General features: G+C 36.8%; 2 protein-coding genes and 10 non-coding genes across 12 annotated transcripts in view; 3 read left to right on the top strand and 9 right to left on the bottom strand.

The window, feature by feature from the left end:
• Positions 1 to 15,973, top strand: part of CEP295 (centrosomal protein 295) — a 63,245-nt gene extending 47,272 nt beyond the window's left edge. Inside the window, 12 exon segments of the mRNA XM_042780574.1 lie at positions 6,465 to 6,550; positions 7,123 to 7,225; positions 7,562 to 7,810; positions 8,521 to 8,669; positions 9,849 to 10,026; positions 10,657 to 11,300; positions 12,073 to 12,213; positions 14,242 to 14,338; positions 14,691 to 14,855; positions 14,942 to 15,041; positions 15,763 to 15,862; positions 15,935 to 15,973. Coding sequence (XP_042636508.1) covers positions 6,465 to 6,550; positions 7,123 to 7,225; positions 7,562 to 7,810; positions 8,521 to 8,669; positions 9,849 to 10,026; positions 10,657 to 11,300; positions 12,073 to 12,213; positions 14,242 to 14,338; positions 14,691 to 14,855; positions 14,942 to 15,041; positions 15,763 to 15,862; positions 15,935 to 15,973 — 2,051 coding nt within the window.
• LOC122149792 lies at positions 6,683 to 6,762 on the top strand. The gene has a single exon (XR_006163335.1). It is a non-coding gene; the product is annotated as a small nucleolar RNA U2-19 (small nucleolar RNA).
• LOC122149791 lies at positions 6,940 to 7,009 on the top strand. Its single transcript, XR_006163334.1, has one exon. It is a non-coding gene; the product is annotated as a small nucleolar RNA U2-30 (small nucleolar RNA).
• Positions 15,974 to 16,244: 271 nt separating the features above from the next.
• Positions 16,245 to 16,376, bottom strand: LOC122149787. The gene has a single exon (XR_006163330.1). It is a non-coding gene; the product is annotated as a small nucleolar RNA SNORA25 (small nucleolar RNA).
• A 221-nt stretch (positions 16,377 to 16,597) lies between these two features.
• Positions 16,598 to 16,718, bottom strand: LOC122149789. The gene has a single exon (XR_006163332.1). It is a non-coding gene; the product is annotated as a small nucleolar RNA SNORA32 (small nucleolar RNA).
• Positions 16,719 to 17,153: 435 nt separating this feature from the next.
• Positions 17,154 to 17,225, bottom strand: LOC122149785. Its single transcript, XR_006163328.1, has one exon. It is a non-coding gene; the product is annotated as a small nucleolar RNA Z40 (small nucleolar RNA).
• A 338-nt stretch (positions 17,226 to 17,563) lies between these two features.
• Positions 17,564 to 17,695, bottom strand: LOC122149788. Its single transcript, XR_006163331.1, has one exon. It is a non-coding gene; the product is annotated as a small nucleolar RNA SNORA1 (small nucleolar RNA).
• Positions 17,696 to 17,941: 246 nt separating this feature from the next.
• Positions 17,942 to 18,080, bottom strand: LOC122149786. The gene has a single exon (XR_006163329.1). It is a non-coding gene; the product is annotated as a small nucleolar RNA SNORA8 (small nucleolar RNA).
• An 872-nt stretch (positions 18,081 to 18,952) lies between these two features.
• On the bottom strand, positions 18,953 to 19,024 carry LOC122149794. The gene has a single exon (XR_006163337.1). It is a non-coding gene; the product is annotated as a small nucleolar RNA SNORD5 (small nucleolar RNA).
• A 141-nt stretch (positions 19,025 to 19,165) lies between these two features.
• Positions 19,166 to 19,297, bottom strand: LOC122149790. The gene has a single exon (XR_006163333.1). It is a non-coding gene; the product is annotated as a small nucleolar RNA SNORA18 (small nucleolar RNA).
• A 2,292-nt stretch (positions 19,298 to 21,589) lies between these two features.
• LOC122149793 lies at positions 21,590 to 21,716 on the bottom strand. Its single transcript, XR_006163336.1, has one exon. It is a non-coding gene; the product is annotated as a small nucleolar RNA SNORA40 (small nucleolar RNA).
• A 1,215-nt stretch (positions 21,717 to 22,931) lies between these two features.
• Positions 22,932 to 27,529, bottom strand: TAF1D (TATA-box binding protein associated factor, RNA polymerase I subunit D). The gene is made up of 5 exons (XM_042780571.1): positions 27,465 to 27,529; positions 26,083 to 26,467; positions 24,556 to 24,731; positions 23,522 to 23,582; positions 22,932 to 23,060 (listed from the first exon to the last, which is right to left on the bottom strand). Exons 1-5 carry the CDS (start codon positions 27,527 to 27,529, stop codon positions 22,932 to 22,934), a joined length of 816 nt encoding a protein of 271 aa, XP_042636505.1.

The raw sequence follows: 27,529 nt of genomic DNA on the forward strand, positions 1-27,529 counted from the left end.
AAAAAAAAAAAAAAAAGAAAGAAAGAAATGTACAATGACTTGGAGTTAGAAAATCAAAAGGGAAGAACACACTTGGCATTTCTCAAGCTGAAAGACCCAAAGAAAAATATTCAAGCCTTAAGTTGCAATATTGAAAGATTATTTGGGCAAAATACTGAATGATGCAGAAAACATCAAAAGAAGATGGAAGGAATACACAGAGTTACTGTACCAAAAAGAATTTGTTGATGTTCATCTCTTTCAGGAGGTGGCATATGATCAAGAACCAGTGGTTCTGAAGGAAGAAGTTGAAATGCACTGAAGGAATTGGCAAAAAACAAGGCTCCAGGAATTGATGGAATTCCCATTGAGGTGTTGCAACAAACAGATGCCATATTGGAGGCACTTACTCAGCTATGCCAGAAAATCTGGAAGATAGCTACTTGGCCAACTGACTGGAAGAGATCCTTATTTGTACCCATTCCAAAGAAAGTTGACCAAAAGAATGTGGAAATTATCAAACAATATCATTAATATCACACACAAATAAAATGTTGCTGAAGATAATTCAAAAACGAGTGCAGCAGTATACTGACAGGGAACTTCCAGAAATGCAAGCTGGATTCAGAAGAGAATGTGGAACAAGGGATATCATTGCTGATGTCAGATGGATCTTGGCTGAAAGCAAATATCAAAAAGGTGTTTACTTGTGTTTTATTGACTATGCAAAAGCATTCAACTGTGCGGATCATAACAAATTATGGATAACATTGAGAAGAATGGGAATTCCAGAATACTTAATTGTGCTCATGAGAAACCCGTATATAGGAAGCTGTCATTCAAACAGAACAAAGGGATACTGCATGGTTTAAAATCAGGAAGGGACTTTGTTGGGTTGTATTCTTTTACCATACTTGTTCAGTCTGTATGGTGAGCAAATAATCCGAGAAACTGGACTATATGAAGAACATCGTGGCATCAGGATTGGAGGAAGACTAATTACCAACCTGTGATATGCAGACGACACAACCTTGCTTGCTGAAAGTGAAGATAACTCGAAGCACTTACTGATGAAGAGTGAAGACTACAGTCTGCACTATGGATTACATCTCAACATAAAGAAAACGAAAATCCTCACAACTGGCCAATAAGCAGCATCATAATAAATGGAGAAGATTGAAGTTGTCAAAGATTTCATGTTACTTGTGCTAAAAAGGCAAGGAGGCCACATCTCCTGACCTCGTCTAACTCCACAAGAGGAAAACAGGATCACCATCGGTAACCCAAGGCCTATTTCTGCAAGGCCAGACATGCTGCCTCCCTCCAGTCCTTTCACCAACCGTTCCTCCCAAAGCACCCACCACCTCTCTCCTGGGTTCAATAATTCGCTACATTGGCCACACAGAGCTCACAGATTATGGGGTTTATTAGGGAAGCACCAGGCTACAATTCACGTTCAGGAAAAACGCTCAGTCTCTCTCAGCCCACCATCTCTCAGCCAGCAGTCTCTCACAGTCTTTCTCCCAGCAGTGCATGTCCCTTGGTGTCTCTCTCAACAATGCGTGTCTCTTGCATCTCTTTCCCAGCAGCACGTGTTTCTCAGGAGTGCGTGTCTCTCAGGAGCTTGTGTCTCTCAGGAGTGTGTTTCTCTTGGGAGCGCCTTTCTCAGCAGCATGTCCTTCTCAGCCAGCACTCAGACTTCTTCTGCCTCTAGGAGACCTCCTTTTGAGCCTGGCAGAGTGGCGAAACTAACCAATCACAACATCAGAATTCTAAGCACCTAAGAGAGAGCGAACTTCCCAGAACATACTTTGTTCTGCTCCCAACAGAAATACCCCAGGTGGATGATTTTAACAATCAGGAGCTACTCAGTTTCTCACAGTAAATTCCACCATGGAGTTTACAAAGACTTATGGCTAGAAAAACCATACCAGGTAATTTACTACACCGCAAATTGGTTCCACAATCAACACCAATGGAACCAGCTATCAAGAAATCAGATGACACATCGCACTGGGGAAATCTGCTGCAAAAGACATTTTTAAAGTGCTGAAGAGCAAAGATCTCTCTGAAGACTAAGGTTTGCCGAAGGTATTTTCAGTCACCTCATATGCATGTGAAAGCTGCATGGTAAATAAGGAAGACCAAAGATGAGTTGATGCTTTTGAGTTATGTTGGTGAGGAATACTGAAAGTACAATGGACTGCCAGAAGAACTAACAGATCTGTACCGGCAGAAGTGCAGCCAGAATGCTCCTTAGAAGCGAGAATGACCAGACTTCATCTCACCTACTTAGGTCATGTCAGAAGGGACCATTCCCTGGAGAAGTATATTATGCTTGGTAAAGTAGAGGGTCAGTGAAAAAGGGGAAGGCCCTCAATGAGATGGACTGAGACAGTGGTTACAACGATGGGCTCTGGTATAGCAAGGATTGTGAGGCTGGTGCAGGACAGGGCAGTGTTTTGTTCTGTTGTACGTTGGGTTGCTATGAGTTGGAGCCAAATTGACAGCACCTAACATCAACAACATATGGTTAGTAAAATAAATGAGAGGGAAAAAAAAGTCTTTGTTCATGCACAGAAAGTTAGTTGGAATGATAATTACCAAAGTGCTCACACAGATTTGTTGGAGAGTGGGCTTCACTTCCTAGTTTATATGTTCATGTCTTACAGATTTTTTTTTAATGTAAGAGACATATTATTTTCATATAAAAAAAGTTGCATGAGGGAAGTAGAGCTTATTTAGCAAATAAGTGATTTCACTGTTAAATTGTTTCATTGAATAAGTAGTAGGAGAACGTAAGAGTTTTGTACAGTTAGTAGCCTTCACATATTTTGTGTTCAATCCTATTAGTAATGATACACATTTATTAAATACTGTTAGAATTTTCCTAAAGATAGTGTTTATCTGTGGCATTCTAAATGAGTTTCTTTATGTTTATTTTCAAAGATTTGGAAAATTAAAGAGACTTACAAAGACAAAGCTTTATATCACCTAATCCTCCTACCCAAAGACAACTAATGTTAATATTGTTGCTTTTGAGTATATTCACATATATAACAAGCTGTTTGATGTGTGTAATATTGTTACTGACCCTACAAAGCATAGTTTTAGTACTGCTTTATTAGTTCTAAAGTACTTCCTCCATTGTTAACTTTTCTAACCAGATTTTTTTAATTTTAGCTGTAATTATTTTAGTAATTGATATTTTAGTTTAACTATAATAAAATAAGAAATGTGAGAAACCTTTGAGGATTTATGGAAAAATTAAATTTAGCCTCTCATTTGTTGTTATAGATTCAAATTACTCTAAAGGATACCATTTCTAGTTAGTTATAACTTTTGACATTTTAAAATAAAGATTGTTAAATCATTGTTTTAGGTTTTTACAATTGATGCTTCTATTTCCTTTTTATTCTACCTGTCAGTGTCACCATTTGAAACATACCTATAGTTAAACAAAGCTGAGTGTTTTGACTAGTTGCAATGAGAAAACACACATCATAATAAACCATGAGACATCTTGTTGTTGTTGTTATGTGCCATCAAGTCGGACCCGACTCATAGCGACCCCTCCTTGGGTTTCCGAGGCAGTATCACTACGGAAGTAGATTGCCTCATCTTCCTTCCGAGGAGTGGCTGGTGGGTTTGAACCGCCAGCCTTCTGGTTAGCAGTCAAGTGCCTTAGGCACTACGCTACATCTTAGTAGCAGGATATTAGAAGAGACTTACTTGGGCTTGGATTATGTTATTTGAGGAAGGGTTCAAGCAAGCAGAGCTTTCTTTACTAATTTTTGGTGATGCCAGAAAACAGAGATAATTCTATTATTGAATATCTAAAAATCATTTTTTAGGAGATGGAAAGAATAGAGTGAGGCTAAGTCTTTTACAGGTAAAGGATCAGCAGCCATTCGGTGATGTTTGGTCATTTTTGTAGTTTAGACAACAATGGTCCTGTTTGCTTCTGTGTTCAGATATGATTGCGAGTGGTGTGGTTTTTCTCTTGATACACCATGTCACAGAGTAGCCTTGTCTAATACTGGTGTTCCATGAAATTCCTAATGCTTATAGGAGAACACCAAGACTTTGCTATGAGTCAGGCTAGCTCCTAGCAACACAAAAGCCTAGCTGACAATGCTAGGTCAACTCCAGTCTCTTAAGTGCTGCTCTTCTGTTTCTCATCATCCCCAGATTCATATTATTTCTGTTTTAGAAGGGTCTTGGTTTTGTTACTGCTTCTCCATTTCCTCCCTGCCACTTCATTTAGGTCCTCAGCACTTCATACCTTGATTTCTTAATAGTTTTTTAGGTGGTGTTGCTAACTCAGGCTTTAATGTCCTTTGCTTTTGTACAAAAGCAGGAAATGATGCTTTGTTTTTGAAGGAAAGCAGGAAATGTGTGCCTTAATCTGGGGATTGCTTTCATAACATTACTTTCTCTTTCCAGGAGCTACTTAATGGGTCCTTATTGCCAGTGAACCATGTCCAAATTGATAACATTTATTTATCTTCCATGTACTTTCAGGGACCATCTACTTTTAGTGATTTCTTCATCTTAAATAACTCTAACCATTCTCCTTTCTCTCATTTTTATTTTTTGCTTTTTCCCACTACCCAAATGCAACTCTGTTCACTAATCTCTCCTCTGGTGTAGTCTTGTTGTAGATAAAGTAAATAATTGTGATTAATTGAATTGAAAAGCCCAAGATTAACTTCTTATCTCATCTAGCTTTCTTTTTCTGAATTAAAAATAACTCACTTGAAGTTTTACCATCTCTTCATTTTCCTTATTTAAAATTTCAGTGAGTGTACAAAATTTAAAAAAAAAAAAAAAACTGTTATCGAGTTGATTGCAACGCATAGCAACCTTCCTCCCTCCCCCACTGTAAATTGCCCCATCTTCCTTCTGTGAAGCAACTGGTGTGTCTGAACCACAAGCCTTCTGGTTAGCAGTCACATGCCTTAGGCACTGTGCCACCAGATCTCTTTAGAGAAGCATTAAAATCAGAATTTGACTAATGTACTCAATGAGTATAAAAAACCAAACTCACTGCTGTCGAGTCAGATTTGACTCAATAGCAACACCTCCTTGGGTTTTCGAGGTGGTATCACTACAGAAGTAGATTGTCCAATCTTCCAAAGAGTAGCTGGCTGGTGGGTTTGAACCACCAGACATCTGGTTAACAGTTAAATGCCTTAGACAATATGCCACCAGAGCACCCCAAATGAGTATAAATACTACTAAATAAAAGGTAAATGGCTAAGTTAAGTAGGTCACAAAAAATAATTTTTTAAAGGACTACAATAGAGTAAAAAAATTGTATTTAAAGATTTAAATTGCATTGAAAGATAATATTTGATATTAACTATTTCTACTTCATTATCTATAATATATATATTATTTTATGGAGTTTTTAGAGTATATATACACACAGAGATTGCTAGATTGTGTGTGTGTGTGTGTGTATTTATGCATGTGTGTTGAGTTGCCATTTAAGAAAATATATTTTATACACGAACACTAAGAATGTGCATAATCTCCTTTAGTAGTATCAAGGTAATAAGGAGTCAGAAATTTTGAGTTTATATTTGGTGGGCCAATTTTACTTTTATTCTGTTTCACAGCCACAGCTATCATATCTAGATCAGCTTTCTCACAAATACTGGCTTGGGAATAAGAGAAAAATCATCCCAATACCTGAGTTATTAATAATTAGAAAGTATAATTTTATGTATATTTTAATATGTCAAATATAAATTGTTGTTATGTACCATCGAGTTGGACCCAACTCACAGCGACCCCTCCTTGGGTTTCCGAGGCGGTATCACTGTGGAAGTAGATTGCCCAACCTTCCTTCTGAGAAGTGGCTGGTAGGTTTGAACCACCAGCCTTCTGGTTAGCAGTCAAATGCCTTAGGCACTACGCTACCAGAGCTCCCCAAATATAATTATGAACAATAATTCATTATTAAAACAGTACACGTTCATTGTGAATTTAGAAAACATTGAAAGGTATAAAGAAGTGCAAATTACTTCTTATCCTACCATTCAAAAGCAGCCTCTGGTTGCACTTTTTTTGTTATTCTTTATGACATGTTTTATATGCATCTTTCTCACCTTTAAGACTATACCAAATTTATGATTGAATGTATTTGATTTTTCACTTAAAATAATGACAGAAACATTTCTCATCACATCAGCTCTTTTCTGATTCTCAGACCTAGTATTCAAGTATTGTTAAGAGCTTTGTGCATAGAATAGCAATGACAACTGCAGTTTTCAAGGAAAAAGAATATGTGTTTACTAGTGGATGTTTTTAACAAATAGTAAAATGATTCTTTTTTTTTTTTAATAAGATAAGGCAAACTCTAAAAAGCAAAATAGGAAAGTAAATGCAGGAAATGGTGCCCTCTGGTGTTACGAATTTAATTGTCCTAACCCAGACATTTTTCCCCCCATTTTGAACCTCTACAATCCATTTTACAGTCGAAACCAAGGAGTCTCTGACTGAGAATCAAGTGGAGGAACAAGAACATACATATGTGGGTTCCACTGAGAAACCAGATAATAAGGTTAGTAAAGTTTAATGTATGCTACAATGTTAAAAGAGCTATTTGGCTTCATAGTGTTTTCTGTTTAATTTAGAGAAATGATGAAATGTTCATTAATTTCTGTGTTCTCTGAGATCTGCTCTTACTTAAGTGGATCAATGATGAAAATAGCCAAATCTGAGCATCAGAAGACCTTCCAGTCTACCTGATGCATGATCTCTATAGTTCTGGGAAGCAATAGAGTAACATAATTTAAAACAATGTATCTAGTGTGTGTTCATGTGTGTGCATGTGTGTGTGTATGTGTTGATAAAGTTGATAGTGGATAATTGAGGAATTGTTAATGCGTGAATTAGGGTGGGAGTATGTGTGTATTTGTGTGTATGTATGCATGAAAGGCGAATCAGGCTGAGCAATGATGAAAAAGTTTTACTACTGACCTTTATAACTATGAAGGTTTCTACACTTGACCTGAGCTCAGAGTTAATAACTGCTGATGTTGATGATTTGCAGTTTCACTATTGAATTTTAAATATCACTTTTTCTAGATATTACTTCCTCCATTGTGGTCTAATAGTCCCCTTAATTTTTAGGTTGAGACACAAGACATTTCTCATGAGCCGTTATCTTCAATAACTATTTCTACTGGGAGCCTTTTAAGTTACGAAAACACAGATTTGAGCCGTATAGATCCAGGTAATAACATTAGGGATGTTTGTAAATAAATAGAAATAAACCAGCATCAGTTGAGTGACCTACCATACAGTGGTAGGAGAAGCATTGCTTCCTAAATATCAAAAGTAAATGATTCATGCGTGATAGAATATTAGACATTATGATATTCTAAATGACTGGAAGTCACAGGCCTGCAGACCCATAGTATTTATTCTGTCAAATTTTCCCATCCCATTCAGTGGAAATCTCTGAGCAAATTTCTTGGTCGCACTTATCTCATAACCTACTGAGTGCCAAAATATGTCTGTAAGGAAGTACCACGCCATGGCAATTATTTTCATTCAACTCAATTTTCAGAGTCATTTGCAGAGCAGGTGGACCATAGACCACAAGAATCTACCACTGGAAAGAAAGAGGAAACAAACGCTTTAAGTTCTGTCATTCCTCCAATACAAGCTATTTATTACAAGCACAACTCTTCTGATGCTCATGAGTCTCCGTTACCTAGAATAGAAGAATTAACCTCTGATCAAACACATGTTCAGCAGATCATAGACAAGTACATAAAGGAAGCAAACTTGATGCCTGGAAAAACAGATTTTAAGGGTAAGAATAAAAATACTTTTATATAAACGTTTCAACTTCTAACCTTTTATACTTTTTAGTTTTAAATAGTGATTGTTTGAACTTCATGTTATTGGCCGACTGTAACACTGTTACAAAACATAAAATATTGAGAGCATTGAATGAGAAAGGGGATCTGGAACTAACTAGACTGACTAGAGAACATGTAAAAGAGATTAATTAGCAAATCTTCCTTTACCACTGCAAAGTTAGTTGTAACAGCTGAGACAATATTATTCAATCTAAGAGCTCAGAAATCAGACAACTCTAGGTTCTGCTCCTAGTTTGACTATTGACTTGCTTGTAGATAATGGGTAACTTACTCTGTAAAAGAGGGATCTTGAAGATAAAATGAGAGAATGTATATAAAACAATGCTTGGCCTGTAGTAATACTCATTTAAAAAATCATTGATCCTAAAGGTGTGCTAAGTGAAAATAATGAACATGTCAAAGCAGCGGTCAGATCTGTCCTTTACTAGCCTAGCTTAACCTCTTAAGACTTTGGGGAACTAGTAGAAATGGAATTTTATATTTGTCAAAGGTTTTAGTCACATTTTTTATACCTTGGAAATAATTATGATAGCACTTAATTTGAAATAGTCTGCTAATAATGAAAATTTAGAAGTAATTCTGTTGAAGTTACCTATGAAGCTTATTTTAAATTTTAAAACTAATCTTTTTCTTCTCAAAGTGCCAACAGTTGATTTTGACTTCCCTGAATTGGAACACACCTTTCCAAATTTGCATCGTGAGCTCTTTAAACCCTTAGAACCACAGCCAGACTTTGATTTGTTATCTTCATCCTTTGGGATTTCTCAAGACAGCAAAGTCTTTTACAAGGTATGTTAAAGTAGATTCTCCATTGTGGTAAATTTCGAAGAATAATTTTAAATGTTTTCTTCTATTAGAACTATGGTTCTGCGTGTTAGAATCATGTGGTAAGCTTTTAAAAATTCCAATGCCCAAACTTAGCCCCCCCCCAAAAAAATATTCAGTCAGAATCTCTAAGACAGCTAAGACGTTGAGTTTTTGTGGGGTGTTTCTTTTTTGTTTTGTTTTGGGTTTTTTGTTTCTGTTTTTGTTTTGTTTTATGTGCTCCTCTGATTCTAATATGGAACTAAGATAGAAACAGCTTCATTAAAATTTTGTCCTATCAGCTTTATCTGCAGCTAATAGATATGATCCATGGGGTGTTTAACTTTGTTTTTATTATTAGTTTTAGTTGAGTGTTTTTGTTTGTTTGTTTGTTTAATGGAATTCCACCTTAAACAGCTCAGGAAAGTAAGATTTTGCAAAATTTAAAAAATATTTTCCTACACAGTGAAGGAGCTGAGATTCAAACCTGGGTCTTCCTGTTTCCATAGCCTCATGTCCCATGCTACTCTATACATACTTCCTGTTGACCAGAAAATGATCTCATGCTCTAAACTGTACTCCAAACCAAAACCAAACTCATTGCTATCGAGTTGATTCTGACTCCCCCATAGGGTTTCCAAGGCTGTAAATTGGAAGCAGACTACATCATCTTTCTCCTGCAAAACAGCTAGTAGGCTTAAACCACTAACCAAATGCCTTAACCACTGTATCACCACAGCTTCTTCTAAACTCTATTCAAACCAAATCATACTCAATGCCAGAGTCAGTTCCTACTCATAGTGACCTCCATTAGGTTTCCAAGGCTGTAAATTTTCACAGACTACCCCATCTTTCTTCCGCAGAGAAGCTGGTGGGTTTGAACCACTGACCTTTTGGTTAACAGCCAAATGCCTTAACCACTACACCACAGAGCTTCCTTCTAAATTCTACTTGTTCTGGATAATTCACAATTTGTTTTCTAAATATTTCCCTAAAAATTTCATATTGATTGAAAAGGAAGAATTGAGTTTGAATAAGCAAATTGTTACTGTGATAGTAAGGTGATAATAAAGGAAAAATAATATCAAAGAAACATGATTTTTGATTCAACTGATAATAATACATATGTTAATATTTCAGCCTTTCTTTGTTGTTTTCTGTTAGAACTCAGAGTGTTCATATGAAAGTCAGCATAATACTGGATCCTCCAAAACCATGGATTCTTTTACTGCACTGAGGATGAGCCTGAATTCTTCTGTTAACACAAGTCTGAACCAGCAATCTGACAGCAACTCAGCTCATGATGCAGCTCAAAGTTTTGCAACAGAAAATATTATGAACGGTATGTATATTACAAAGTTAGAAAAAGTTAAATAAAACCGAATACATTTTTTTCATGGCTCTTTACATCGCTTTCCTTGGAAATTGTACTTAGCAGATCTTGGTTTGTTCCTACCCATTTTTTTCACTCCTGCCCCCAATGTTACAAGTTATGTTTCTTTCACTGTGTACTTGTTTAAATAACAGAAGTAATATATCCTGTTTTTTTTTTTTTTTTTTGCAATACTGAAATAAAGCAGGAGTGCTACTACTCCTTGCTCCTCAACTTCCCTCCCTCGGTAGAGGTGATCAGTTAACAGGTATTCTGGAACTTTTTATACAAATATACATATGATATACTTTTTTCTAAGTTTTTCTATTTTAAAATCAACATTCATTTGTTGGAGGAGAAAAAAGTTACTACAACACCCAGTGGCCAGATTGTCTTTAAATAGAAAAGAATGGTGTGAGCTATGGAATTGTTTGAAGATTACTGTGACTATCCTTTAGCTTTCTGTTCATTTTTATATACATCAGTTTTCACTCATCTTAAGATTTATTTATTATTTACTTAGAAACTGTTAGAGATGTATCTGTGCCTCTGTTTTATAACATATAATAATGATTGACCGACTTAAACTTCTTAATGCAGGATCTGAACAATCTTTTCAACAGCTTCTGCCAGAATTTTCCTCACAGGAGGGGAGCCAGCATGCTGATTTACCAAGTATTTTTAGCATTGAAGCAAGAGATTCTCCCCAAGACATGGAAAATCAGAACTGCTTCTCTGAAAAAGTATTACAAAATAAGAAAAAAGACGTTCATTTCCCAGTCTCTGAAGAAAATTTGCTAAGTTCATCTGATGAGGTTAATGTATTTACTCAGTTAACTGTACAGCATAGCACTCCATGTGCTTCTACGTCTAGTGAGTGCTCAGTAAAAGACCAATCAGAAGACAGAAAAAAGAGACTGTGCTTTAAAGAACTATCTGACAAAGGGCTTGCTGTGATGTTAGAGAATCAAGGACTCACTGAAGATGATAAAAATGAAGCTGGTGGGGTTGTAGACATAAATCCACATGCAGAGGAATCTGACTATCAGTTATGCGTAAGAACAGTGGAGATGGGATCTCCAGTTCAGACACCCCATTCATTAACTATTCAGAGTGAAAAATATTTTGAGAATTCAACTAAAACAGATACTCCAGAAATCTTAAGAAACCTGTCTCAACCAGCACAATCAGAGCTCTTTTTTAGTTCTGGATCACTTTCAGTACAGAGCTCTGTCCCAGTGTGGGTAAGTGAAATCTGAGTTGCATTAATAGCATTTACATTCCTTTCTAGAAAAGACTATTTTGAGCAAAGCTCAGGAAAAGCAGCAAGGCTTAATTTCCATTGAGGCCTTAAAGCTCTTGGTCATTAGCTATCTGTAATGAAATGACAACTCCAAATGAAAGCTGACCTCTAAGAGAATTTTACAAAAAACTTTTTCCTTTCCAATTCTGATATCCTTCTCAATTCCCAGAGAAATGATAGCTGATCCTGTGCTTAACACCTCACACACTGAACCTCATGGTACTACATCAAATTAATCCATTATTTACATGGACTAGTTCAGTGCAGTGCTGTGAGATTGGCTAACTGAAAGATTGAAATTTGAGCCCATCCAGGAATGTCTTGGAAGAAAGGCCTTGTGATCTACTTCTAAGAAATGAGCTATTGAAAACCCTGTGGGGCACGCTCTACCCTGACACACACGGGGTTGCCAGGAGGCTGGATGGGCCTGGCAGCAACTGGGTTTGTTGGGTTTTTTTTTTCTTTCTTTCCTTAAAAGTAGACATTGTTGTAAAGGTAATCAAGTTAAAATTAAGTTTGGTGTGGTTAGTTATATTTATTGTCAAATATCCCGCTTTAAGATGATAAAAATTTCCCTTCAGAATCCCAAACATTGAGCTATAATTCTTGTTTTGCATGATTATCTTGCCTAAAAAACAAATTATATTTTTTACATTTTGAATTTTTAAAGACTGTTTTTCTGACATGATTTCCCTTTTAATTTTACTACACAGGAGACAGAGTCTGGCCATGGTATAATGGAAGAACCAGAACTTACTTTAGTCAGCACCAGTGATATCAGTATTGCTGAAACAGATTTTGAAAACTTAACTCTAGAAGAAAAGAGCGAGAATGAGGCAAAAAGCTGTTTTCAGGTAAATTTGCAAGTCCTCATTTATCTACCTCATTTATTTAGCAACCTTGAGCTGACGATTAGGAAACAGAAATGGACCATTGTTTCTTTTTGTTTTCCTCTCCCACTTCTTTTTCCACATGGTATTTTTCCTTACCTAAGCACATACAATTGTTTGGAAACAGTCTTCTTCCCCACATTAAAGTGTATGCAGTAAACCAGAAGGTGAAGAGTGTGGGTTATGTACTCATAGCATCAATTCACAGCTGACAGGAAAAGGAAAAGCCCCTGAAAACTTCTTGAAAGCATTTTGTACCATAGAATAGTCCTACACACTTTCAATGCTGTATTAGTAGGTATCGATGAAAACTTGGGATGGAACTTAATGCCTGGCATTTTCCACTGAAAGGTATTTTGTTCCAAACAAATAGGTAAGTTGTGAAAGGTAGAAAACTCTAGAAGATAGGTAGGAAATTAAGACTTGACCTGGCATAGATACTGTGTTTGTAAAGATAAAGTCCTGTAACTTTCTTATTTTGCACTTGAATGGGTTTCAAATTATACTAAAACTACTAAAAATAAGACAGTAGTGATTGTTAACATTGTCTACATCTTTTTTTGTCCATCATTCTGCTATAAGCAGACTATTTGATTCTTGCCTGGTTGGTTACTTTAATTCTTATAAGGGAATTCTGCCTTGGATTTAATTCTAATTTAGTTGGACTCTGGTTAGCAAAGAATTTAACAGAATTGTAGCTAAGAAGAGTAAACGCTGACGACATCCCCAGCTGCTCCATGTACAGAAGAGAAACATAAGCAATCTATTTGTTTTCCTCTCCGTAACTCACTTTTACTTGTGAGGTGAAGAAAAAGTACATTTTTAATCCAAGCAATCTTTTCCCAGAGTTTATGCTTACTTGCAGAATTTACTTATCCCAGAATTAAATTTAGGATAGTTCCTGATGCTTATTTAAATTCTAAACTCTAAGCATTCTAAGATACTGAAAAAAACTAGAAGTTACTCTAGAACCCTAACTGGTAAATTTCTTGATTGCTGACAAGGGTAGCAAGAAGGCAGTAGACAAGGGGTGGATATAGTGGGACAGTAGATAAAGGTTTAAGAATGCAAAACAAACTGGAATCATAAGTGAGAAAAGCTTTTGGCTAGCATAACTTGTGTACTTAGCAAAGTAGCTGGCCCAGTTGTATTGAACACTGAGTCTGACAGCCAAACCCAATGCCACTGATTCAATTCCAACTCATAGGGACCCTAGAGGACAGTTTGGAACTGCCACTATAAGGCTCCCAAGGCTATAAATTTTTTATGGGAGCAGACTGCTACAGCCTTCTCCCATGGAGCAGCTAGTAGGTTTGAACCACCAACCTTTAGTTTGGCAGCCAAGCACTTTAACCACTGCACCATCAGGGCTCCTTGAACACTGGTGAACAATTGTTTTCCTGCAACTGCTCATCACAGATAAGACATTTGAACAGGAATAAACAGCCTTACCTTCCCAGAAGATACTAAATTGTGAGGTCAACACACAAAATGGTGAAAATTAGAGCCAGTTTGTTATTGTCCCAGTGAATTATAGGTACATCTATGTATATATATACACTCTCTTCTCACTGAGAACACTGATCCACCAACCTCCAGAGTATGCTTAGATCTTTGAAATTATGTATCAGATTCTGTACCAGTTCATAAAGTACCATGCTTGCCAAATGGATACAGATATCTTTCTCCACTATCTAAATCGGGACAAATTTTACTTCAGAGGTCAGAACTACATGTAGCTGTTAGCAAGTCATTTTGATGGCTATATTATGTATTTTGGGGGTGATAGGATTGGCAACTAACACTTCAATGAAAAATTTTCATTACAAATTTAAAACACTCGAGGGCAGAGATTACACTCAAGAAGAAGAAACATCTTGGCGCCTTACCACCCAAGTAGGCAAGCTTTGGGTTATGTTAACCATCAGCACTGATGTGGAAGAAAAATAAAAAGTTTATTTGAACTCACCTATGAATTTTTTTTGTAATTAGGTGAATGAATTTCCACCTTTTACACCAGAAACAGAAAGCTCAGATTGTCCACCTGCATCAGAGGATTGTGGGGAGAACCTGGTAGCACAGCCTGCAGGTAGGTATGCCAGGAACATATGTAATGGTTATTGAGCCTAGTGTGTTGGGGGTGATGTGTCAATGGTCTTCACACTACTAAGAAAAAATAAAAACTTGCTGCCATCAAGCTGATTCTAACTCATAGTGAACCCCATTGGGTTTCCAAGGCAGTAAATTACTTGATTTTCCTTCTGTGGAACAGCTGGTAGGTTTGAACCATAAACCTCCTGGTAACAGTCAAATGTTTTGGGCACTATGCCACCAGAGCTCCTTTCCATAGTATTAGCAGGGAGGAAGTAGCATCTCAAAATGTTACAAGTAGAGATGAAACATTTCATATAATTCCAAGTTTTGTTTTGTTTTTTAAACAGAAACCCTTCAGAATGTTACATCTATCCCAGAAAGCTTACAAGAAGCATTTTTAAAAAGGAAGAAGGCATTTATTGAGAGGTCCGCTCAGAGGCAGAAAGGAATAAGGAATAGAATGTCTCTCTCTGAACAGACAATCAAAATAAATAGAGTTGAGAAACCTACAGGTATGTTCCTTTAAAATTTAAAAAAAGAAAAAAACACCCTGTCTGGAATTGGGTCACAATCTCATCACTTAATTCTTGTCTTAAAGGGTCTTCTGTGAGTTGCCTAAAAGGTGTGAGTAAAGTTAGACTGTCCCTCCCTGAAGACAGAAGAACTGCACAAGCACTTGTATGCCAAAGGGCTCTGAAGTAGGCAGCCTTTACTTACTTATTTGTGATTTGCGTGAAGGTTTACAGAGCAAATTGACTTTCCATACAGTGGTTCACATATACTTTGTCTCATGACACTGACCACAGATTACAATGCAACAGCTCCCCTCCCACTTCCTCCCCATAGTTACCTCTTTCGTGTCCATCCCTCCATACACTCCTGCCTCAAGTCTCCCTGTGCATAAGCAGCCCTTCTTTCTCCCGTGATTATTCTCTCCAAGGAGTGTATCTACTTGAGGCACCATCTAGTTCTTCTGGTCTCATAGTCCTATAGGCTGCAGATGAGATGGTGTACCAGTCGCTAGGACTAATTGTTTCCATGAATTTTGGTTTTCTTCATTCATTGCTCTGGATGAGAGACCCATCATTGCATCTAGATGGCTGTTTCCTAGCTTTTAAGATCCCAGTTGCTACTCACCAAAGTAGGAGGTGGAACAATGTTTTCTATAGTATGTTATGACAATTGAGCTTAATGTCCCCTGTGACTATGGTCCCAAGCCTGCAGGTTCAACTACTTGGTCCCTCTGGGTAGGCTGGCTGTGACCAAGTCATGACCACAACCTCGCCCCTTGTCAGCTCTACTATACACCTGGGAATTCTGATCATTCACATAAACTATAGGACCATTGTCTAGGCAGCCTATATAAGTGTTTGATTCCTGGGTGTAATTCTGTCCCTTAATCTCATTTATTTGTTACAGAGCATACAATCAACTAGCTGAAGTGAAACAGCAAATAAAAGAAAAGGCAAGACAAGAAGCTTATGCCGAAAATAGAGCAAGGGCAAGGGCATTTCATAAGGTGAGTTCCCTCCATTTTTTCCAAAGGTAAAAAATAACTGCAACTTCTAATTAAGTATTATTCCCTCCACAGAAAACACTAGATAAACTTCGAGCCAAGAATACATGCTGACATGCTACAATGTAAATGTTTTTTATTATGTATAACATGAGGCAAAAATTATTTAATGTTAATAAATTTTGTTCAAGGAAAAAGTTTACATGTTTTTTCCTTCCACTGCCCATCAGTCAAGTCACATTACTTCTTCCGAAGCTTGGGTGAGATTCATCTTCCAGAAAGCCCTAAAATAAAAAAATAAAAAATAAAAATCAGCCCCTAGTTACATGCTGACTCCTATACTTAGTTTCCCACATCATCAATCATGGATTATCACCAAGTATCATCTTGTATCTCCTCAAAGAAAAAAAATAGCACTATTTAGTGACTATAGCATTCTGTGGAGAACTTAATTTTTGGTCACAGCGTTAAGAGCTTCTGGTCTCACATCTCCACAAAGCCCTCTTTGAAATGACCTATAAAACATCTTTTCTAATGTAGATATACCTTTAAGAAAATCCTCAGCTGCTGTGTCATTATGAAGTTAGGTTTCCAATGATTATCACACAGTAACCAGGATTGACTGTGCTGTTCAATAGTCACTAGCCACAGATCTCGAACACTTCACACCAAAAAAAAAAAAAAAAAATTATCATGTATAGATGATAAAATTTATAGAAAACCTCTAAGTGTTTTATAAAATGTTCCCAGTTGGTTTAGTGCTACCAAGGTAGCAGAGACAAAACCTAGTGGGAAGTTTTTTTATGGTCAAGTCCACAGCAAATCAGAAACTGCATTCTAAAAGCCTTGGTAATGACCGTTGTACTCTGGGGAATAATTTGTGGGATAAAAACAATTACCCATCACAATTTTCTTTTAGTTGGGTTGCTTTCATATCCAATTACATATGGAACATACAATGATGATACTTCAAAAATTTCTCACCTATGAAAAAATTTGAGTGCGTATTAAAATACAGAAAGTTTTAAATACAACTTACAAAATGGGGTTGCTTTAACAGAACCCCAGTGCACAATGAGTATGTACTGAAAAATACCTATTCATATACTCTTACTCATTCTTAACATGAATACCAAGAGGCTGAATAATCTGACTTAAATTTCCTTATCAATCAATATAATCTGCATTGTGTTCTCTGATCATTACTCCAAAGTAACTGGAATATATGCCTGTTTAAATTAAATTTTACTTGAGATCTCATGTTGTAAAAGTACAGAATATATTTAAAATGGACAGATGTTCAGAAAGGCTTCTTCATTCAGCCCATTCAGAGCAGTTGAACATTTTGCCTATCATCATAACATCATACATAAGTGATAGCATATAAACACAGCTAGCATTTTAATATCTACTCTTTTCCTGTATGAGTGATAATACACCATTAGGTTTGACGGCTACAAGGATCGTTAGATAAATAAATGAAAGAACTGATGCTGAAATAAACTTTATAAAGAAGCTAAATGTGTTCTACATTATACATGTATTACCTTTATAAATTAACATCTTACCTAGAATTTCTTCAAATTACTCACTTCAGGGCCCTAGAGATAGAAAATGCATTGATATTTTGGCAAGAAAGACCTAAAAGTACTTGGTCCTCAATGCAGAAAGTTACAACTAGTTTTCGTTCATTACTTGAGCAATAAGTGTTACAGGTCTCATTGTCACCACTGCAATTAATTTACTGTGATGGAAGCAAAACCTGTCTTAATTTAGCCACACTGACATTCTCTGGACACCATGATCATGGTGTCCATTTTCATATAGAATGAGGCTATATAGAGGTAGCTCTCTCAAGTTTATACATACACTGCTCCTGAATTCATATGGAAGTTTTATGATGACAATGCTATTAACAGGGATAAATGCTAATAGAAAAAGATACTAAGACTTACAAAACTTAGGATCCAAGTAGGATAGATTCCACCTTACTTTTAATTTCTGACACCCTAGAAAAAGAAAACAATTAGTTTCTAACAAATCTTCTATCAACAAATTGGACCATATTTAAATAACTGTACAAAATGTATCAATAGAAATACCAGGTTTAACATGCACAAAGCCAAGAAAACCAACGATGCCAGATACTGAATTTCTTTGGCACTGTCCTTTGAACATCCCAGCAGGAATAAATTGCTGAATGCAGATACCATGCAGTGCATTATTAGTCACCTATAACCCATTTACTTGCCATGATACTATCTTACAAGCATACTTTCCAAACAATAGAAATGTTTTTTACTTGTAAGATATTAGACAAAAAATCCACCCAAAAATATAGCTTTTAAAAAAAAAAAAAAAACCCTGACTTCCACAAATCTCTTAAAAACCCCAATGTTCCTCTAACAGGTACTATTTAACCTTTATTTTCAATTATTCCCAAAGGCAACATTCACTTTAAACTATCAACCTAGTAATCCTCACCCTGTGTCTTTCTAAATTTAACTTCCATAACGATGTAACTATTAAGTAAAATCTTTTGTTTTAATGGACAGATGTCCCTTTTAAAAAAATACCCTGGCAAAGTCAACTCTGTTGTTGCTCGATTGCACAGAACTGCTTCAAAGTAAATCATGATTCCATCCAAGTATGCATGAGACTGCAACTTAAATAAAAGGACCAAAAGATTTGTTAACGCAATATTGACTTATGGGTCAACATTTTATAGCCTCAACATGTAATCTCTATTTTCATTCCACATAAAATATAATGGCCAATATTTTTTGCCACAATCTTGATTAATGCTGTATTTTATCCCTAAAACAATCCTTAGTTACAACTCTAATGCTATGCTGTTACTACATTTTCTATTTTTTTCTTTAGAAATTGTAAATTCCTAATAAATTTCCAAACTAACTAAAATACTCCACTTACCTCGATCATGAATGGGTTGAAATCCTGTTTACTCCTATGGAGACAATACCAAATAAATGATTTAGAACACCTTTACATTTTTTCAAGTTCCTATATAAAAGCTAACACATAAATTTAAGTTTAGTATCTAGGTATAAGTATATTCTCAGCTATATTCAGTTCGGTCAGAATGAAGTTTTAGTTCATATCTGTATCATTCAGCAGTTGAACAGTTAAATTCATCATATGAACAGTAACAGTACACCAAACAATTACACTTGTTACCAGTTAAAACTTACCTAAAAGTACCCAAGAAGAGGAAAGATCTATAGGATACACCAATACCTAAGGTCAAGAAAATGTAACTATCAGATCTTTCATACCTTGAGTATTTTCTGTCTTGTAGTTCCTTCTCACAGATCCAACAAGTAGTTCCATGAGTAAAGCAAAACCACATAGTTACTCTATGAGGCGTTTCCAACGATCTGGGCCTATAGTTAAAGCCCCATCGGGATAGACCTCAAACACTGTTATTTATAAACAATCTCCAAAGGAAAACCATTAGTTAAGAAGAATTACGATCTGCAGAAAACCAAAGATTCATGGAAACAATTACTCCAAGAAAGTGGTATACCATGTGATCCACAGCCTATACGACTGAGACCAGAACTAGATGGTGCCCAGCTACCACTATCACCCACTCAGAAGGGGATCAATGTAGGAGATCCTGGATAGAAAGTGAGAACATGGAACAAAGCTCAAAATCATTTGGGGGGGCGGGTAGATTTGCTGGTCTGATAGAGCCTGGTGGAACACTGAAACTATGGCCCCTAGCTGCCTTCAGGTCTGGAACTGAACCCACACCTGTGCCTTTCAGCCAAACAAGACAGGCATATGAGCTGAAGATTTACCTGAGGTAGATACACTCCTTGGAGAGAACAATCACAGGTGAATGGGAGGGCTGTTACAGGGAGACAGCTCAGGAAGTAGTTCATGGAGGGATGGACACAGGAAGAGGTAACTATTGGAAGTGGGAAGGGAGCTGTTGTACTGGGGTTGTCATGCCAATGTCATGAGACAAAATGTATGTGAATTGCTGTATGGAAGGTGAATTTGCTCTGTAAATATTCACCCAAATCACAATAAAAAGAAAATTATGATCTGCACCAGCCAAATCTTGCACAACTGCAAGAAAACTCAGTCCTCACAAGTCACATGGTAAGGATTACAAAATCAAAATGAAATTATGCAATGTATCAGAGTAGCTGCTATAAATGAACCACAAGTGTAAACTTAATTCTAGATTCTTACGAACTTCAAGCCTGTACTAGATGTTTTGCCTTTGAAATTATCACAGACAAATCTTTCTTGAACCACATTCTTGCCTCAGAAATTAAGAATTACATAAAAATGTTTTCTCCTTAGTTTTCTGAAATCTATTATCTGACTTAATTATGCTCTTATGACTTGGAAATTAACTGTCAAAAAGGATAAAACAAGTTAAATGGTTATCCTGCAATACAGTCCCTTGTGCTTTTGACCTTGGTTTTCACAAATATGGATTTCTACTAGTTGAAGAGCCCCAAGGAGGTCTCATAATTAACTGTAAATGAGGCTCAGAAGGTGCTTCCATGCTGCAGAGTGATTACTGTGCTGCAGAAGGCAAAGACACTCTGTGCTGTGACCCCTGCCAGACCTCATCATTCCTTTGCATCCTTTCGTGTTATTACAGATAACTAACTATACTCTCCATACATTCAGAGTCAATTCAGGCAATTATTGAACCCAAAGGGGCAGTGGGAAACAGCAGATCATTAGTTAGGGGACCAGGGACCATGAGGTAAAGAAAAACCTCAAATTTGGGGGACAGCTTATCTCAGCAGAAGGGGACATGTGGACTCTGAGGTGGCGGCCAGTGTCCACTGACTTAGACCTAGGAGGCTGGGATTAAGAGGGTACTACTTGTGATGCAGATGGAGAAATGGGAAGGTGAAGACCATTTCCAGGTGGGAATTGGGATTGATGCTGATATTCAGCAATGAAGGTGGGATTTGCCCATGCCCTTTTTTAGCACAGTATTTTAATTACTTTCAAATCACCTCCGTAACCATTTCTTTTCTACATATTTTAGATTATCCATTAATTCAAACAAATGTATATGCTGAAAGGTTCTAATTCTTGCTATAGCTACCAATCAATTATGTTACAGGTACATGTAGCCTAACTCATACCTTTAGCACCTGACCTTTTCCATTAATTCTTTTCTCTAGACTCATGTAAAATAAAGACGGTACCATTTTATTATGAAATGTTATGTTGACTTAAGAATTACTTCCTGAATACAATGTCATAAATGAAAATTAACAGATGCCACAAATGTCTTCTAATAAAATTAAACTAGTGTAAGTTTAAATTGCCAGACTATGTACATTAGGCAAAGCTAATCAAATAACCTAAAGCAATAGACATACCTGAAGCTTCAGGCATCATGTTCTCAAGATAAGCCTGAAAAAGAAGCAATCTTAATGTTTCATGTCCACATTAAAATCAGAATTACTAAAGCAATATAGCTAAGCTATCTCTTATGATCTATGCTTTTTAATGAATTCTGAAGTGCTAAAATCATTATGTAATGGTTTCCAATACCCCATTCAACTTCAAATGCCCAGTGAAAATGATTCACACACTCCCCAACTATGGTTTGAGTCTACTTAGGCATGTCAGGAAGAAAAGTCTGGCTATCGTCATAATAAAAAAGACACTAAAACCCTTATGAAGCCAATTGTACTGATACAAAGGAGTTTGCCATGAGTTGGCTATGTCCCTTCTTATCTGTATCAAAACTCATACTGAGCAATGAGTTCTGGGTTGCAAAAGAGGATTTATTTTTGCACCTGTTTATGAGTCTTTGTCCACAAATTAAACAAACACAAACACAAGTGCTATCATAAAAATGCAGGATATGTGACTATAGCTGTAACCAACCAAGTTAAAAAAAATCCCAAACCCACTGCCACAGAGTTGAATTTCAACTTATAAGCAACCCTATAGGACAGGGTGGAACTCCCCATAGTATTTCTAAGGATGCAAATCTTTATATAAGCAGACTACCACATTGAGTTTTGAGCCACTGATCTTTCAGTTAACAGCTGAGCACTCTACCATCGAGGCTCCTTTGAAGTAGTATAAACCGAAAAACCAAACCCACTGCTATCAGGTCAGTTCTGACTCATAGTGACTCCCACTGGGTTTCTAAGGCTGTAAATCTTTACTGAAGCAGACTGCCCCATCTTCCTTCCACAGAGCAGTTGGTGGGTTTGAACCACCAAGCATCTGGTGAGCAGTCAAATGCCTTAGGAAGAGTACAACCCGAGCTCCTTTGAAGTAATATATAAAAAACAAAAACAAACCCACTGAACGGAGTTGATTCCTTCCACAGAGCACCTGGTGGCAGGTCTGAACCATAAACCTGGTTAGCAGTCAGATGCCTTAGGCACTGTGCTACCAGAGCTCCTCTTTAAGTAATATCAACCAAAACCAAACTCAGTGCCATTGTGTCATATCTGACTCATAGCTACCCCTCCTTGGGTTTAAGGTGGTACCAACTACAGAAGTAGTTTGCCCAACCTTCCTTCTGAGAAGTGGCTGGTGGGTTCAAACCGCTAGCCTTCTGGTTACCAATCAGATGCCTTAGGCACTATGCCAGCAGCTGGAAATTATAAATGTTAAAACCATTCTGGTTATTTGGGCAGGCATCTGGTACCAATTCATTTGTATGAATAATACTAGGATATAAGAAAAGGGTTTAGGTATCATATGGAGTGTAGCTGTTTGTCATTACCAATTTTATCTGATTTTCCTTCCAGTACTGAATAAAATCTCTGAACTTATTTCAACATTTCAAACCTGAAATAACACCTTCTTCCCTGGAAATGAATACGCATCAGCTAACAGTCAGTCCTTTTTTTTAGCCAGTGATTTCTTCCTACATATATAATTTCAATGGTGTTTTTAAATATAAGTTTTTTTCTAATTATAAACTTAAGAATTTCTTGATCACCATGTTGGCATATATGCCCAATTTATCTTTTTTTTCCTATCTTAAGTTGCTTTTTCCTGATGCTTCCTTACCTTGATTGACACTGACAGTCATTTCAAGTTATTCTGTCCTCTTTTTGTCCTTGGAAACTCTCTTTCTAAACAATGCAGTATCTTCACCATTTTCTTCACCTAAGTTCATCTTCCCCTTCTTTGGTAACTGACAGCTAATTATGAAACAGTTATCCTCCTGCCGAACAAAATTAAACAGTAACTAAAACTTGACTGCTTTAGTAATCAATCACATGTAAGTGATAGGTTACTTAAAATAACATGAGACCAAATCTACATGTTCAAGATCCAAAACCACTCCTGCAAATCATGACATTTTATTTAGAGAACTGAATGTTTTCATTATCAGTATCCAATTTATTTTTATTTTTCCATTTCTTGCAGTAACTATTAAACCTTTCAAAAACTGTTGTTGTATGTGCCTTCGAGTCAGACCCGACTCATAGTGACCCTTCCTTGGGTTTCCAAGGCATATCACTATGGAAGTAGATTGCCCCATCTTCCTTACGAGGAGTGGCTGGTGGGTTTGAACACCAACCTTCTGGTTAGCAGTCAAGTGCTTTAGGCATTAAGCTACCAGAGCTCCTTTTCAAAAATTAGCCTCCCAAAATGAAACAGGATAAATTATAAATGACTTACCACCAATTTGATATCACACTCATCATTATGTTCAAGATGAGTTGGATCCTCATCCTCAGCCCTGTAACATTAAAATGCATCATTACTCAGGTAATGAATGATAAACTCCTAACAGTTAATTGGTTGTACACTCTGGCATAATGTTGGATACACAGGTATGCTATATCCCTCACTCTGTAGCTGCTAGTAGACATTAATAGCAACTAATGACTGTGCTTTAAAGGAAGAAGGGCTCTTCAATGGCACCAGTAAATCTAGGATGGCCTGAACAAACAGGGGTAATAAATGTCCACTGCCTGCAGGGGCAATTACCCCCTGTACCTTTTATTACTACCTATTTTCTGTAGCATAAGGAGCTCTGGTAGCATAGTGAGTGGCTAAGGCACTTGACTGCTAACCAGAAGACTGGCGGTTCAAACCCATCAGCCACTCCTCAGAAGGAAGATAGGGCAATCTACTTCTGCAGTGATACTGCGAAACCCAAGGAGGGGATGCTATGAGTTGGGTCCGACTCGACGGCACCTAACAACAACAATATTCTCTGTACATGCTGATTGGTATTTAATCCCAAGAGAGAGGAACTTAAGCCTTCTCTTTCTAAAACATGTGCTTGGCTGTGGATGGGAGATTGACTTCAGAGAACCTAGGCTGATGATGATGATGTTCTATGCATCCCTGTCTTGTTTATTCTGTAAGTAATAAACTCCTGTTGTTCACACCATTAGAAGTGTCTGGTCTATACTTTGCTCCAAAATTGTCTTTCACTAAGAATATATGACACAACACACATACACTTGAACGAGACATACCATTCAAGATAGAGAATATGGTATCCGGTATGACATTCCCAAATCAATGTCTTTTTGTGGCAAGGTCTTAGTAACTGTAATAATCCAGATAGCCTATTGTGTCTCTAGTCATTATCACTACTGAAATGTAATTAAATTAATGGCAAGATAGACAACAATCGATATTAAAATTAAATATAGACATGATAAAACCCATGGCCAAAATTATTTTATGATTCCACTTACATTGACTCTTCAATAGGAGATATGGATCCATCATCATCCAAGTATTTATATCTACGACTATCAAGATCATTGTTTTCTAATTCCTCACCAACATTCATTTGTTTCAAAGATTCCTTCAGGTGGTATTCATACTTCAGTTTTTCTATGTACTTGAAAAATCCTCTTGCAACAGCTTGCTATAAATCAAATATACCACATTCTGAGACATGGTCTTTCAAAACAGACATTTTCTTTCATGACTCAGCATATGACTGATTCAAAAAGGGGCAAGACCACCACTTCCAAAAATCAGTGCTCATGATTCATTTATTCAACTATAGTCATCACTGACTACCATGGTCTGTTTATTAGGCAACTGTTAGAAACAGCTAAGCTATAAGAAAAAGTAATCTACTAAAGCCAATGAACAAGTGCGGGTTTAAGTGTGGTCACAACTGGTCATCATGAGTTTTAGATATGGTATTTAAAGAACGAGAGCATGGAATTTCTTTAATAGCCCCGGATGTTTTATACTTTTGAGAGAAGACAAAGATTCAGCAAGGGTGAAGAAAAAGACTCAAGATTCCACCCAGAAGCCTGTGTGAAGATTTTTATCAAGTAGCTAAAGGATGGCTGGCCTTTAAGTAGAAAGAAGTTAGTTTTTAGAAGTGTCAGAGCTACAGACTGGATGAATACACAAAAAGTTGGAGGGTTATAATTCAATTCAGTATCCTAGAGATCTTGGAAGTTTTTAAGCCTAAATACCGTAAAACATAATTACTGTTGAAATACAAGACAGAAAAAAACAAATACTGGTAAGGATGTGGAGAGATCGGGACTCTCATACAATGCTGGTGGGGCTGTAAAATGACACAACCACTATGGAAAACATATGGATGGCGATTCCTTAAAAAGCTGGGATTAGAAATACCATTCGACCCAGCAATCCCACTAGATATATATCCTAATGTGAGAGCCAGGAGAACAGATATATGCACACATCCTAACACTATTTACAGTAGCAAAAAGATGGGAACAACCTACATGCCCATCATCAGAAGTATGGATAACCAAACTATGGTACATACACACAATGGAATACTATGCAACACTAAATGTAGAATCTGCAAAATACCACATAACATGGATGAACTTGGAGAACATTATGTTGAATGAAATGAGTCAATCACAGGAGGACAAATACTGTATTAGTTCATTATTGTAAAAAGTCAAGGAAAGGTTTATATATGGAGGGAAACTTTCTTTACAGGGGGTGGGTGGGAAGGGGGACACTGAGGAAAAAAAAAAAAGCACTGACCCATGTCACTTTAGTTTTGTCTATTTCAATGTACATAAATTATATTTCAATAAAATGTATTTTAAAAAAACAAACGTATTTACTGTTGAAATAGTTTGTTTTCATTAAAAAAAAAAAAAGTTGAAGGGAAAATATATTCCAGGTATCCTTAGAGATTTCTAAAAGTGGTCAAAAACATCCTTCAGACTCAATTTTAGCTATGTGCATAGACAAATATAATGCTGACTCACCTCAAAGGTTAAAATTTTTTTCCAAGGAAGTGGGTTTCTTCCATGCTCTGATTCTAAAAATGGGAAACGAGGTCCTTTATCTTTCAATTGTTTTTTATCTATTTGTGACCTTTTAGTGCTTCTGCTTCCTTTTGGTCTTCCCCTCGGTCTTCCTGTTCGCTTATATTTCCTCTTTTTTTTTCGTTTCTTTTTCTTAAATCTCTCAAAAATGGCTTTTAATGTTAATGGTCTTGGTTCCAAATAAGAATCGCTTGATGAATCTCTTGCCTGAACACTTTCGGGTAAATGAACAAATGTCCTTACAGGGTTTTCTTGCTTCTGCTCAGGTGAGCAAGGAACACACTGAGTTTTAAATAAGCTGCTACCGGAAGATTCAGCACTGTCACTATAAATAGAAAAAAACAAAACAAACAATGCATCCTAGGATTACTAAATGTGCATTATTAATACTGTATACCAAACAGACATTCCTTCCAAAAACCACAGCAGGGAAATATGCTCAGCATAATTCCATTAGAAGATGGAAGACATACAGATGGGAGCTCTGGTAGCATAGTGCCTAAGGCACTTGACTGCTCACCAGAAGGCTGGCGGTTCAAACCCACCAGCCACTCCTCGGAAGGAAGGTTGGGCAATCCTACTTCCGTAGTGATACTGCCTCGGAAACCCAAGGAGGGTTGCTATGAGTCAGGGCTGACTCGACGGCACATAACAACAACAACCCTACATATAACAGCCCACACAACTCAGTGTTCCTAGCATTTATAAATAGCAACCCCATAGGATTCCCAAGGCTATAAATCTTAGGGAAGCAGACTGTCTTATCATCTTCCTTCTGCAAAGTGGCTGGTGGCTTTGAACCTTTTGATTAGCAGCCGAATGCCTTAACCACTACACTACCTGAGCTCATGTATGACATAGTAGAAAAATATTTGATGAGAATACACTAGAAATGCTGATTCAATTTCAGAATGCCCACAATCGAATAAAGTAACTACTTTATATACTTATGCCAGCATCCTTTTATTATGTAGATGTCTTAATACGTTAATTTTTAAGCAACATTACACATTGTTGGCCTTTTCTTGATGGAAAATCAGGCAATTTACTCAGTAAATCAAGTATCAAAGAGGTTCAGAAAGATACTCTTGTTTCCCTGGCCTAAGAATGTATCCTACTTTTGAATGAAAGTTTTTATAATTCAGTTAATCACATACAATTAGACTAACTTTAAAGGTCTTCGTATACTAGGTTCTTTCTTACCTGATTTCTGAAAATTAACAGTTTTCCTGGTAATTCAAACTCAGTAAACATTAATTGAATCCGCTGCTGAGATTTTCCAGTGAAAAACAAGGACTGTTGACCTAAAAAAGCAGACTTACCTTTGTGTTTCAATTTCCACAGCCGTAGTTAAATCAGATGTTACTATGTAGTTGGGAGAATCCAT

The sequence above is a fragment of the Orycteropus afer genome, unplaced genomic scaffold (genome assembly GCF_000298275.1).
Source record: "Orycteropus afer afer isolate SDZICR_OR568_19922 unplaced genomic scaffold, OryAfe1.0 scaffold00047, whole genome shotgun sequence".
Taxonomy (NCBI): domain Eukaryota; kingdom Metazoa; phylum Chordata; class Mammalia; order Tubulidentata; family Orycteropodidae; genus Orycteropus; species Orycteropus afer.